The sequence below is a fragment of the Netta rufina genome (assembly GCF_964035555.1).
Source record: "Netta rufina genome assembly, chromosome: 21".
Lineage (NCBI taxonomy): Eukaryota > Metazoa > Chordata > Aves > Anseriformes > Anatidae > Netta > Netta rufina.
Window position 1 is genome coordinate 6786992 of NC_140145.1, and position 11645 is coordinate 6798636.

The window sequence follows — 11645 nt, forward strand, 5'->3', positions numbered from 1 at the left end:
CAGCCCAGCGAGGTGTCTGCTCCTCCCTGGGCCACCAGGATGGATGTGTTCATCTTCTACAGCTTTTGGTGGTACAGGTGAGAGACACCACAGTGGAGGAGGGCTGCGAGCTGGAAACCTCTGTGTGTGAGCATGGGGAGCGTGTGGCTCACGCCAGGGGAGACGTCCCCGTGAAAAGCAAAAGGAGAAAAAGCAAAACGTCCCGAACCCCAAATGGGCAGCACCAGAGCAGGGCTCACCTGCAGAGACTCAACCTGCGACGTGTGTGTCCCCAGCCCATCCCATGTCCCCTCGGCCCTGCTCTCTCCATCACCCCCCCGGGCTGAGATTGGTTCCTGAGAGCACAGAATTACCTCAACAGAACCAGAAAATTGAAAATAAATAAATAAATAAATAAATAAATAAATAAATAAAAACCTAAAGGTAGCAACAGCTCTCCTACTTCAGAGAGTATTTCTGGCTGTATCTTCAATCTGGAGAACAGCTGGGAAACCAAGCTCCTTTGGTAACATTTAATTTCCAGTCAGAGGCTTTCACACCCCTCGAAATAACAGAAAAATACACAGAGAACTGCTACCACCTAGATACACCTAAACCCAGCTCATGCTGCGAATCCTCCGGCTCCTCGAGCACCCGGCGTGCCTGCTGACAGTCACAGGGCTCCCACAGAAATGCCATTTTCCACCCATTTTCTGTCCTTATTGGGGCCGGCGTAGCTCCTGGTGCACAGGGTGATGTTCACAGCCCCGCTTTGCTCGTGGAGGGGCGCAGCGTGGATGACTGTGGCATCTTGTGGTGCTCTGGGGCCGTGCACCCAGCTGGTGCCGTGCCCCATCCCGTTTCACGTGCCGTGCCTCTAACACAGAAACCCACGCAGCCAGAGCTGCACAGATAACCCCCCGCAGACCCAGATATCCTTCAAGATAAGCAGCTAAAATTAATTTTCGCAGAAGCCGCCCGTGGCAGCCCATTGTCTCGCCCAGCAGAGCTCCGTAAAATAATCCCCTCCAGCGAGAAGCACCTTTACAGGGAGAGCCACCAAGGGGCATCCCGCTCCCCCAGTGACCACAAAATGGGGCCTGTGGGATGCAGGGGGCAGAAAACAGCCCCAAAGCACTGCAAACCACTGGGGCTGCAGCTCTCAGCATCGTCCGTCTCACCGGCGGGGTCCGGCGTAGTGGGAAGGGAATGGGGATAACGGGAAGGCTCCGTGTGTCCAGCCCCCTGCTCAGGGGAGACCTTGGCTCCCCCAGGCTGGGACTGACCCAGCGGGGTCCCACAGGTCCCCGCTGCCCCCAGCCACGGAGGGGGACGGAGCCGGGGGCTCAGGTGGCCGCGGGGGCAGCCGGCATATCCTCACTGCTGCTCACGGTCTCGTATTTGGGCTCTTCCTCGGGGGCAGCCTGGCCCTTTGTTTCCAGCCTTAGGGTCACCTCCAGGCTTTTGCCCCTCTCCGTGGCATCGCCAACCCCATCCTGAGCCCCAGCGCTTTTCAGCGAGGTCGATGCCAGCGGGAAGGACTGTCTCTTCCCGGGGAGGTGCTGCTGTTTGCCGGGGCGCTGCTCACCTGCAGCCCCCGGGACGCTCTCCCTCTGCTTGCAGCCATTTGCCGAGTCCCTGCGCTGCGCCAGGGCCCGGCGGGGAGGTTTTTGGATGGCCTCGATGCTCCTCCGCACCTTGGGCTCCTCCTTGGCAGCCCACTTGCCTTTCTGCAGGCTCCCCAGCCGCTTCAGCACGGCCTGGACCGGTCCCTCGCCACCTCCCTCGGTTTTGGGGTCCTGCCCGGCCGTCCCCACCATCATGTAGATGGTGGTGACATTGGGCTCCTTCCCCTTCGTGTCCCAGCTGCTGCTTTTGGCAGCCGCTTCCAGGGCTTCCACCCTCTGGGCCACGTGCCTGGTGCCGGAGACCACCCGCCGGCGGCCCCCTGGGGTGGCCCGGGGCGATGGCCGGTGGCTTTCATCCCCCTTGGCGAGGGGATCGGGGCTCTCGTAGCCATCGCTGGCTGGCTGCTCGGCAGGGGACTCATCCCCTGCTTCCCCTGATGTGGGGGACAGCTTGGCCGCCCCCCACGGGGTCTTGGGCTTCCGCCCGGGGCTGGGGGTCTCCACCGCCCCAAATTTCGTCCCCTCGGCGAAGGAGACAGAAGGCCGCTTGGCCTTGGCGATGCTGGAGGTGCGGGGGATGGCGAAGGGCTGCGAGACGTCCTCGGAGCTGAAGGCGGCCGGGTCCGGGAGCACCTCGCCCGGGGGGGAGGCCCCGTCCTGCAGCTCGGCCCCCCCCAGCAGCGGGACACCTGAGGGGAAAGGGGGCGAGCGTCAGGGCTCGGGGGTGAGCCCAGGGACGCGGCTGTAATAGGGCTGTGCCCACGCCGGGCACGTCCCAGTGCACGAGACCAAGCACGGCCTTGGGGAGAGGGAAGTGAGGGAATAAAAATAAATGTCAGGCTGCGCCCAGCATCCTCGGGGAGCCCAAGGACTCTAAAAGGGTGGGACGGGGTTGGGGCAGCACGGAAAGGCTGCGGGGCGGGGAGGTGCAGCTTCGTGGGTCACCTTCTCTGGGAGGGACGGAGTACTCGGGTCCCTCGTTGTCAGTGTCAAAGGAGGAGAAGGAGCTGTCCGAAACCCAGGCGGCCGAGGGCGACTCGATGAAGCTGGGGTTGAAGGGGATTTCTGCGTCGTGGTGGGAAACTGGGGGGGGAGAAAACAACAAGCTGAGGTCCGGGGGCGCAGAGCATCACCCGCCCTGTGGGATTCCCCCACAAAAGGGCCATCGGCAACCCCGCTTTCCTCACCCGTGACTTTGGGAAGTTTGTAGCCGCCCAGGGAGAAGCAGGGCAGCATAGCGCTGAGGTTCGCCAGCACCCCCTGCACGTGGTGCTTCATCCTGGCCACCACGTCGTCATCCGGCACGGCCGCCCTGTGCAGGAACAGGGGTATGAAGGCACCAAAAGGATGGGGTTTGGCACTAAGAGGCCCCTCACACCCACCTGTCTCTAGCATCTGCAGGGCCGGCGCTGCAGCAGCAGCAGACAACGCAGAGCAGCAGCAGGAGGAGAGGGACGAGGATGGCGGCGGCCAGAGCCCCGGGGTCCAGACCTGCATGGGGAAAACGGGATTAGGGTGTCCACGGCTGCACCATGACATCCCCGTCCCCTGGGGAGGACGCTGTGGACGCCCCTCGTTTGGGTGGAGGAGGAAAAGTGAGGCTGCTCTTACTCAGCGCGCAGTCACCCCACACGGGGTGGCAGGGCCCTCGGGAGCACTGGCACGGGGAGGAACAGTTCACGCCAAAATACCCCTCCGGGCAGGTGTCGTTGCAGCTGGAAGAGAAAAGAAAGGAGGGGAAATGCCCCCGGGGATGGGGGGTCCCAGCCTTGCCCCACTCCCCACGTTACCTGGGTCCCCAGTAGCCGGCCTGGCAGAGGCAGGCACCTGACACGGGGTCGCAGCTCCCCCAAACGCACTCGGGGCAGAGGAGCTGGCATCCGTCCCCGAAGGTGCCCGCGGGGCAGGAGCTGTTGCAGCTGCCGAGACAAAGCGAGGAGGCGTCAGGGTGCTGGGACCCCCACCAGGACCCACAGCCACATCCTGCACCCCGGGAGGCAGCGGGGGGGATACCTGGGTCCCATCCAGCCGGGCTCACAGTGCAGGCACGACCCGGTCTCCGCATCGCAGGCGTCCCCATTCCGGCAGCGGGGGCACGGCTGGAGGCAGCCCTCGCCGTGGAAGCCGGGGGCGCAGCGCTCCTTGCACAGGGTCCCGTTCCAGCCGGGCTGGCACGCCAGGCAGAAGCCATCCACGGGCGAGCAGGGCTGGCTGCGCTTGCAGTTCCCGCAGCTGCACGGACACGGGGGTGGCGAGGCTTCGGCATCCTCCCCGTCCCCCCCAAAAAATGCTGCATCCAACCAGGGCTGCCCAAACCTCCCCCTCCCCAACACATCTCCCCATCCAGCCAAAGGGATGGATGTACCCCGTTGATTTTCCCCCCCGTAGTGCCCCCAGCTCACCTGTGCACACACTGCGACCCGTATTTCCCCGCCGGGCAGGGCTCCCGGCAGCTCCTGCCCTGGTACCCGGGGACGCAGCTGCAGTGCCCGCTGAGGGGGTTGCAGGAGCCGTGCAAGCAGTCGCAGCGCCGCTGGCACGCCGGCCCCCAAAACCCGGCCTTGCACTCACACTTGCCCGTCTCCTGGGTGCAGGGCGAGAGGTTGCAGGAGCACTTGAAGCTGCACCTCCTGCCCCACCAGCCCGGCAGGCAGCGGCAGTGGCCGGTCAGGGGGTCGCAGTGCGAGCTGGCGGCGCTGCACTGGCACTGCTTCTTGCAGCTGGGCGACCACCAGCCCGGCTCGCAGCGGCAGGCACCGGTCAGGGGCTCGCAGCGGCCGTGGGGCCCGCACTGGCAAGGGAATTGGCACCGCTCGCCCCAGCGATCGGGGTGGCAGGTGCAGCGCCCGCTCGCCGCCTCGCACGTCCCGCCGGGGTGGCACGGGCACCGCTGCTTGCAGTCGGGGCCCCAGTACTGCGCTGGGCAGCCTGCGGGGGGAAGGAGATAGGGGAGGCAGAAGGAAGGGTGAGGAATCACAGTGATTCCTGGGGAAGGCTGGTGGAGGTGGGGAGCACTCACGGGAGCTGCAGTCTGCGCCGAAGAAGCCGGGTTTGCAGCGGCAAAGCCCCGGTCTCACGCACACCTCGTCCGGCCCGCAGGCGTCCTCGCCTTCGCACAGCGCTGTCGGGGCACATCAGGGTGTGCCAACCCCACCAGGGTGGCACCACGCGTGGTCCCCACCACCTCCCGCACCCCCAGTGGGGCTGGCACCCCCCTCTCCACCATCAGCACCCCGCTCGGTGGGCAGCCGGGGGCTCCCCACAGGGCTGCGGGGCCGATGGTGTGGAGGAAACTCCCAGCCGAGCGTGGGGACGAGGATTTTGGGTGTCATCCATCCAAGGCTTACCAGCCGTGCACTCCCGCCCTTCCTGCTTCCAGCCGGGGCAGCATGCCAGGCCCGCGGGGGGGCTGCGGGACAGAGAGGGGGCATCAGATGGGGACCGAGGGGGGACAATGAGATGGGGACCAAGGTGGGGACCGGGGCTGGGTACGTCTGTGTTCAGCTTCAGGGCTCTTTGGCTAACATGAAGCTAAAGCGGGGTGTTACCCCCCTCCCTGGGGCTTGGTCTCGCACACGGGGAAGCCGCGAGGCCCCGGGGGCTTTGCTCCGGAAGGAAGTTGGGAAAATAGAAGGAAATTTAAGACGCTGCAGCCAGCGTGGGCTGCGGGGCTGGTGCCGGGACAGGCGCGCCCGGCGCTGCCAACACCACAGCTACGGAGCCCAAAACCAGGGCCCTGACACCTTGGGAGAGGCTCAGAGGTGTGCTGGTGACCCCAAAAAAAGGCAACAAAGCACGGTGTTGATAGAGAGACCAATGGACAAGGCAAAATAGCAGCAAACGGGCAGGGATATCAGCTCCCAGTGCTATTTAGGATTTGCTGCCATGATGTTTCTGGCCCGGTGAGCGTTAGAAATATTTCCAGTGCTCCCAAAACCCCGCCATTGCCCCCATACTCTCTTGGTACGTGAGAAATAACCCCATGGAGAAGGGATTTGAGGGCCTGGAGCCCCCCAGCACCATCCTATTCCCCATGCCCACGCAGCACCGGGCTGCAGCTCCCCATCCATGGAAGGCCGGACCGAGGATCCCACCCTGCTGCCACCCAAGGGTCCCGGGGTGGTGGTGGCACCCACCTGTCCGCCTTGCAGACGTTCCTGCCATCGGGGTCGAGCTCCTGGGCAGAGCCCTGCACCCACAGCCACAGCCACAGGCACAGGCACAACCGTGGCCGGGCGCTCGCCATCGTGCCAGGGCTGTGTCCGTCCGTCCGTCCTTCTGTCCGTCCTGTCCCGTCCCTCTCCCGCGGCTCGGCCTCTTCCTCCCGCCAGCCTTGGGTTTCTTCCTGAGGAAACGCGGGAGGAGGTGCCCCGATCCCACGTCAGGGGGTGCGCAGGGAAGGAAGGAGCTGGGAATGCCCCCGGGGGGGGCTATTTTTGGCTTTCACTGCCAAAAAAACGGGCGGTCAGGGACTCAGCACCCCCTGCGGGGAAGGGCACCCACCCAGCATCTCCCCTTCACCTGCTCCATCACCCCCCAAAGCTGCTTCAGGCCATGTCCCCCACCCCACCTGAGGCATCCATCTGCCCCCTCTCCTCCTGCTGTCCCCCTCTGGGGTCCCCACGTCCCCCCCGGGCACACGGCGGGCCCCACGCTGCCCTTTGAACCAGCCGGGGGCCAGTGCCCGCGGCCACCGCTGGCCACTGTCCCACCGCCCGCCTCCCCAGGAGCTTTGTGTCAGCAGATGCACAGGAAACACCTTTTTCCTACCCAAGCCTTGCCGGCCAGGGGGGTGGAATCCAGGCTGGAAGCGTGGTGCTCCCCCCAGCACGCAGGATTTAACTCCTCTGTGCCTGAGCAGCCCCAATTCCCATCGCAGGTCACCCGCTGGCCATTTGGGGTGTGCTGGAGCACGCCTCGCTGCCACTGTCCCCAAGCCAGCCCCCCGCAGGGGCTCTGGCACCGTGCAGCAGGCTGCAGCCCTTTGCACCAGCACACAAAAAGCTGCAGATTCACCGGGGAACAGCTCCCAAAATCCCAAAAGCAAAGACAGAGCAAAGGTTGTGGCGGGTGCCTCGTCGGAGGAACGGGCGCCCCGTTTATTTCTGTTTCCAGTTCTAGGTTGAGGAAGTACCTTGCCTGTAGGGCCCCCGTGCCCCCCACAAGCACAGGGATCGCCCAAATTTTCCAGTTGCCAGCAGCAGGAACAAGTCCCGGTGCAGAACGGATTCACCCCACCTCAGAAAGGTGCACGAGGGGCGCTCGCTGCGCCGCAGCCCCACGGCTCCTGAGCGCCCGGACACCCAGCCCTCAGCAGTGCAGGGTGCTCAGCCCGGTGTGGGCACCCGCAGGACAGCACCCAGGCAGCCCGGGTGCTCTTCCTCCTTCTTCACATTGCAGGGATAAGGGGAGGCAGGGTTGGAAAGGTTGGGGGAAAGGAAAATGGGGGTGACGGGCCCCTGGGTGGTGCCCACGGACCGGGTGCGGACACCCGTGGAGCTGCAAGCAGGGAGAAGCAGGGAGCAGCACCCATGGGTGCTGAGCCCCCCCGGCTGCCCCCACCCCACTGCTCTGTGCCCACGCAGCTCCTGGGGGTGCCGGCTCCAGCGGGGTCAGAGGGGCGGCGATGCGCTGTGGGGGCTGCCCGCCCGCCCGTCCTCTCCCACCGTCTCCGGCTGCGTTTCGGGTGACTCGATGACTTCCCAGGCTCCGGAGCAGCTGGGTGCGGGGGGGTCGTTGCTGCTGCCCTGATACCACAGCCCGAAGCTGCAGAGAGAGCAGATAAGGGGTGTGGGGGAGAAGAGCTTCCCAGGGAAGCAGCTGGATCCCAGCCGGCCTTCTGCATGCCCGGCTGCGAGCACCCTGAGCGTGTGGCAGCCCCCAAAAGGCAGCAGGGTTTGTGTCTGCCCAGGGAAAGACAAATCCCCCAGAACCGAGCAGCCCCGCTCTGCGGCAGCACCCCAGGGCAGGCACCGAGCTCGGCTGGTGTTGGGTCCACGGCTCAGCCCAAAAAATGCTCCCTGCCAGCAGAGCCACCCGTCCCCACCAGAACCTGAGACAGGAGTGAACTTACAAGCTCCTGATTTTGGATTCGGGAGGCTGGCCATCCACACAGTCTGCGCTGCGAGCCGGGAGCCAGGAGCCCTCATCTTCCTCGCTGCAGCACAAAGGAAGGGACAAAAACCTGGCTGAGACAAACAGCAAGCACCAGAGTCCCCAAGGCACCCCTCTGTGCCCCAGCACCACGTATAACAGGCAGCCACCCCTTCCTCTGCCCTGGCTGTGCCCCAGGAGCAGCCCAGTGAGAGCCCTCCTGGCATTTTCTGCCTCTTATTTCAGGTCTCCATCGCTGCCTGGTGGGAAGGACCCACACCCATCTTTTCCTCTTGCTCCCAACCCGCTCCATCCCGTGTTTGCTCTCCAAGCCCTTGGCACCCACGGCCACAGCAATGCTCACAGCCCACAGCCAGCCGCATTTCATGGCGAGCGCAGCCCCAGCACCGTGCCCTCAGCCCCCAAAGCTCTCAGATATCAGCTCCAAACCCTCGGTGCTTGGTCAGCAGACGCTGGTCCCACATTGCCAGGGCTGCAGAGCCGCAGCCCACGCACGAGTTTGTAGGCAACAAAACCTGGCACGGCGCTCAAGGGACCTGCAGCCACTGCTGCTGCCTCGGCTGGGTGCTGGGGGGATGTCCCCAGCCCTGCAGAGCCCCCAGACCACACGGGGTCTGCGCCAGATGGACCTTGGGGACACAATGGGGATCAGGCAGGACCTGCAGGACAACGGGTGAGCCCCAGGAGAGTGCTACAGGGCAGGAACTCGCATGGTGGTGGCTGTCTGGGGCTGGCAGGGTGTGAGCAAAGCGTGCACCTGGGGGAGCCGCACAAGTGAGCAGCATTTTTAGCAGGAGGAAAAACGAGCTGTGCGGAGCTGGGGGAACCCCTGCGCTCCTGAAAATCCCGTTTTGCCTCTCCGAGGGCACTGCAGGTTGCACGTAAAAAGGTTTCGGGTAGGTGGGGAGGACCCATCCCTACCCTGAGCGGCCTGGCTCGGCAAGGTCCCAGCCAGGAGCACCGTGAGCATCCCATCCCTGCCCTACCCAGCCCCCTGGAGCTCCAAGCAGCACCAACCACCTCCTCCTGCCCGAGGAGGCTGTCAGAGCTGGGAAGGAGCCGCGCTGGGAGCCTCAGACTCCAGCCCCGGAGCGCTCTCAGGCTGCTCCAGGTTGTACAAACCCCCCTGCGCCTGGGTCCCCCCCGCCAGGAGCCCCCAGCGCAAGCAGCAGCAGCAGGTTTCAATAGCACAGAAGAGCTCAGCCCCCTTCAGACCTTTATTGAAGCCCCGAAAGCCAGTGAGATACGTCCCCATGCGTCCCCCCGATGCCACAGAGCAGCTTCAGCTCAGGCTTAGCCCCCTGCCTTGAGCAGGAGCAGCGCTCGGAGGGTCCTTCCCCTCCCCGTGGCGAGGAGTCTGCTGGAGCCAGCACTGCCCACAAACATCTGGCAGAGCCTCCAGGGAACATCTCTACCGTCATCTTCAAGGGCTCTCTGCTGGGTGGCCTCCAAGCACGCAGCGCAGGGACCAGCCCGGAGGTCCCAGCACCGCCACCGTCCATGCAGGGACGAGTGGCACTCGGCCAGGGAGCAGGCGTGTGACGGGTGACAGGGACATGCGAGCGGCGAACAGCCCAGCCCCTGCAGCACTCCCAGGGCTGAACGAGAGCAAGACATCAAGCACAGACAATAAACCTTTGATCTCTGGAAGCAGGCAGGGGCGAAGCAGGGAGCCCTGGGGAGTTCCCTCGCAAGGTGTCACAGCGCAGGGAGGCACTGAGCCGGCCGGCATCCACCCCGCTCCGGAGATCTCCCCGTCCTCGGACCAGCCGGACTCACCTGCTCGCCGACTCCTCCGCTGTCCCCAGCATTTTGGCTCGGATTTTTCTTTTCTGTCTTTTGATTGTCGACTTCATTGCATTCAGGAAGAAGCTGGGAACTCTGTCTTCGTTCAGCAGCTCCCTGGAGAAGAGAAGTCGATAGTTAACCGAAGAAATCCTGCCCGGAGCAGCCAAGGGGTGCTACGGGGACAGGAGGCACCCGGCTCGATTCCCTGTGCCACCAGGGAAGGGCTCACCGCTGGTAATAGGCCAGCTCCTCCTGCACCAGGAACAGGTTGGTCTTGAGCTCGTTCCGCTCCTGCAGGATCTGCTGCAGCTCTTCCTTGGAGAAGCAGCAGTGAGCGGGGCTCCTGCTCGCATCCCGGGGCTGGGGCTCCTCGTCAGGCAGCGGCGCTCCTTCCTGGGGGACGGAGAGGGTGAGCAGGGGGACGCAGACCCTAAAGCCCTGCTCTCACCTCCCACTGCCAGGCGTGACAAATGACAACCCCTCCTCGGCCACTCCGAGTCCCCCGCGGGTGCCAGCTCACCGTGCTGGGCTTTGGCTGCGGCGCCTCGGCAGCAGCCCTGCTCCTCCTGTTCATCTCCCTCTGGGTTTGCACCACGACGGCCTCCAGGTCCGACTTCTTCTCCAGCGCGCTCTTGAGCTGCGCCTGCACCACGGCCACCTTGTGCCGCAGGTCCTCGTTCATGGACATGAAGCGCTGCAGCTGCTCCTGGAGCTGGAAAGCCCACGGCAGCCCCAAGTGAGCCACAACAACACCGCTTGGCCGCCACCAGGGCCACCAGCGCCTGCACGGCGTGGGAAAGGCATCTGCCCCGGCAGGCTCGTGACACTGGCCCCGGGGAGGGGACAGGAAAGCAGGTCCCGAGGCCCTTCACGTCCTCCAGCTCCCCCACGCTCACCGCCTCCGTGTCTCGGCTCTTGCAGACGATCTCGTGGGCTTGGGCACGGATCTCGTCCCGCTGCTTGTCCACCACCTCCTTCAGCCGCAGCATCACCTCTCGTTCCTTCCGCGCCGTGCTGTCTGCGCCCAGACGCAGGGGAACGGCCGTGAGCAGCTCCCAGGACCCGGGGACAGCCTCGTGCCGGCACCCTGCATCTGTCCCCACCACCCTCCTGGCACCCCCTGGGATCCCAGAGCCTGCGGGCGCCTCCACCTCCCTGGCACGAGCTCCTCCCAGCCCACGCAAGGAATATTTTCTGTCCCAAACCCTCCACCCATGCATAAAATCAGGGGATTGAGGGGTCCTGTGGCTCACACCAGCCACCACTCTCACTCTCTTGTAGGACAGGGGCACCCACAGGGACAGCCGGTGGTGGCAGGGCCACCCCGAGCCCGCAGGGACACCCACCTTCCTGGGACTGGCTCTCGGCGAGCTGCCCGAGGAGCTGCTGGTTCTGCTCCTCCAGGTGGGCCAGGCGGCCGCGCAGGGCGCGCTCCCGGCGCTCGGCCTCCCACAGCCTCTGCTCCAGGTCCTGGGGGACAGGGACAGTGGGGTCAGGGCCACCCCAAGGGGCTGGGGACAGCTCAGGCTGAGCCACCCCAAGGGGCTGGGGGACAGGACACAGCCGGGTGGGTGTGAGCCGACTCCGAGGGGACTGCAGCGTCCCCCAGGGGATTCCTGCAAGGACAACGGCCACCACGGAGGGGACCCACGGAGGAAGAAGGGCCAGGCCAGGCAGCCACCTGCCCTCGGGGACATAGCAGAGGGGTCAGCACCTCCCCAGAGGGCCAAAGGGCCCCTGGCCGGGTGCCACCAGGAAGGGGACAGGGGGGGGGACAGGCCACCGCTTCCCCCCCGGGGGATCCCATCAACGCTCACCTCCGCGTCCTGCCGCCCCTCACCCTCGGAACCCGCCGGTGTCACCGGGGCCACCAGCGCCTCCAGCAACTCCAGCAGCCGCACAACTGGCGGCACCAACCCGGCCACGGCGTCGGGCCCGAAACGGCCCGAGAGGCGGCGCAGCTCGGCGCCCAAGGCGCTGGCCATGCGGTAGACGTGCGGCGGGGCCAAGCGGCCCGGAGGCGTCCGCCACAGGGGCTCGGCGCCCCGCGGAGGCTCCGCCATCGGCCACCACCGTCACCCGTCACCGCCGCCAGCAGCACCGGACGCGGGGCCCCGCGCTCGCTCCGCCCCGTCC

The 11645-nt window shown here is 65.5% G+C and overlaps 2 protein-coding genes across 2 annotated transcripts; both read right to left on the reverse strand.

The window, feature by feature from the left end:
- Positions 1-596: 596 nt before the first annotated feature.
- On the reverse strand, positions 597-5895 carry SCARF1 (scavenger receptor class F member 1). The gene is made up of 11 exons (XM_084299529.1): positions 5744-5895; positions 4955-5016; positions 4627-4728; positions 4010-4535; positions 3621-3839; positions 3398-3526; positions 3219-3322; positions 2990-3098; positions 2795-2919; positions 2553-2690; positions 597-2296 (listed from the first exon to the last, which is right to left on the reverse strand). The coding sequence occupies exons 1-11, from the start codon at positions 5851-5853 to the stop codon at positions 1326-1328; spliced, it is 2595 nt and encodes an 864-aa protein (XP_084155655.1). The 5' UTR covers positions 5854-5895; the 3' UTR covers positions 597-1325.
- Positions 5896-6663: 768 nt separating this feature from the next.
- Positions 6664-11613, reverse strand: RILP (Rab interacting lysosomal protein). The gene is made up of 8 exons (XM_084299564.1): positions 11327-11613; positions 10856-10979; positions 10406-10527; positions 10030-10221; positions 9739-9902; positions 9501-9623; positions 7681-7764; positions 6664-7373 (listed from the first exon to the last, which is right to left on the reverse strand). The coding sequence occupies exons 1-8, from the start codon at positions 11570-11572 to the stop codon at positions 7220-7222; spliced, it is 1209 nt and encodes a 402-aa protein (XP_084155690.1). The 5' UTR covers positions 11573-11613; the 3' UTR covers positions 6664-7219.
- Positions 11614-11645: the final 32 nt, after the last annotated feature.

Excerpts from the sequence above, each read along its gene's own strand:
- SCARF1 (XM_084299529.1), bottom strand. The coding sequence starts at position 5,853 with ATGGCGAGCGCCCGGCCACGGTTGTGCCTGTGCCTGTGGCTGTGGCTG. Across the intron at positions 2,691-2,794 it reads CAAACTTCCCAAAGTCACGG|TTTCCCACCACGACGCAGAA; the intron begins GTGAGGAAAGCG and ends CTCCCCCCCCAG. Across the intron at positions 2,297-2,552 it reads CTCCGTCCCTCCCAGAGAAG|GTGTCCCGCTGCTGGGGGGG; the intron begins GTGACCCACGAA and ends CTTTCCCCTCAG.
- RILP (XM_084299564.1), bottom strand. The coding sequence starts at position 11,572 with ATGGCGGAGCCTCCGCGGGGCGCCGAGCCCCTGTGGCGGACGCCTCCG. Across the intron at positions 10,528-10,855 it reads CGAGAGCCAGTCCCAGGAAG|ACAGCACGGCGCGGAAGGAA; the intron begins GTGGGTGTCCCT and ends GTCTGGGCGCAG. Across the intron at positions 9,903-10,029 it reads CGCAGCCAAAGCCCAGCACG|GAAGGAGCGCCGCTGCCTGA; the intron begins GTGAGCTGGCAC and ends TCCGTCCCCCAG.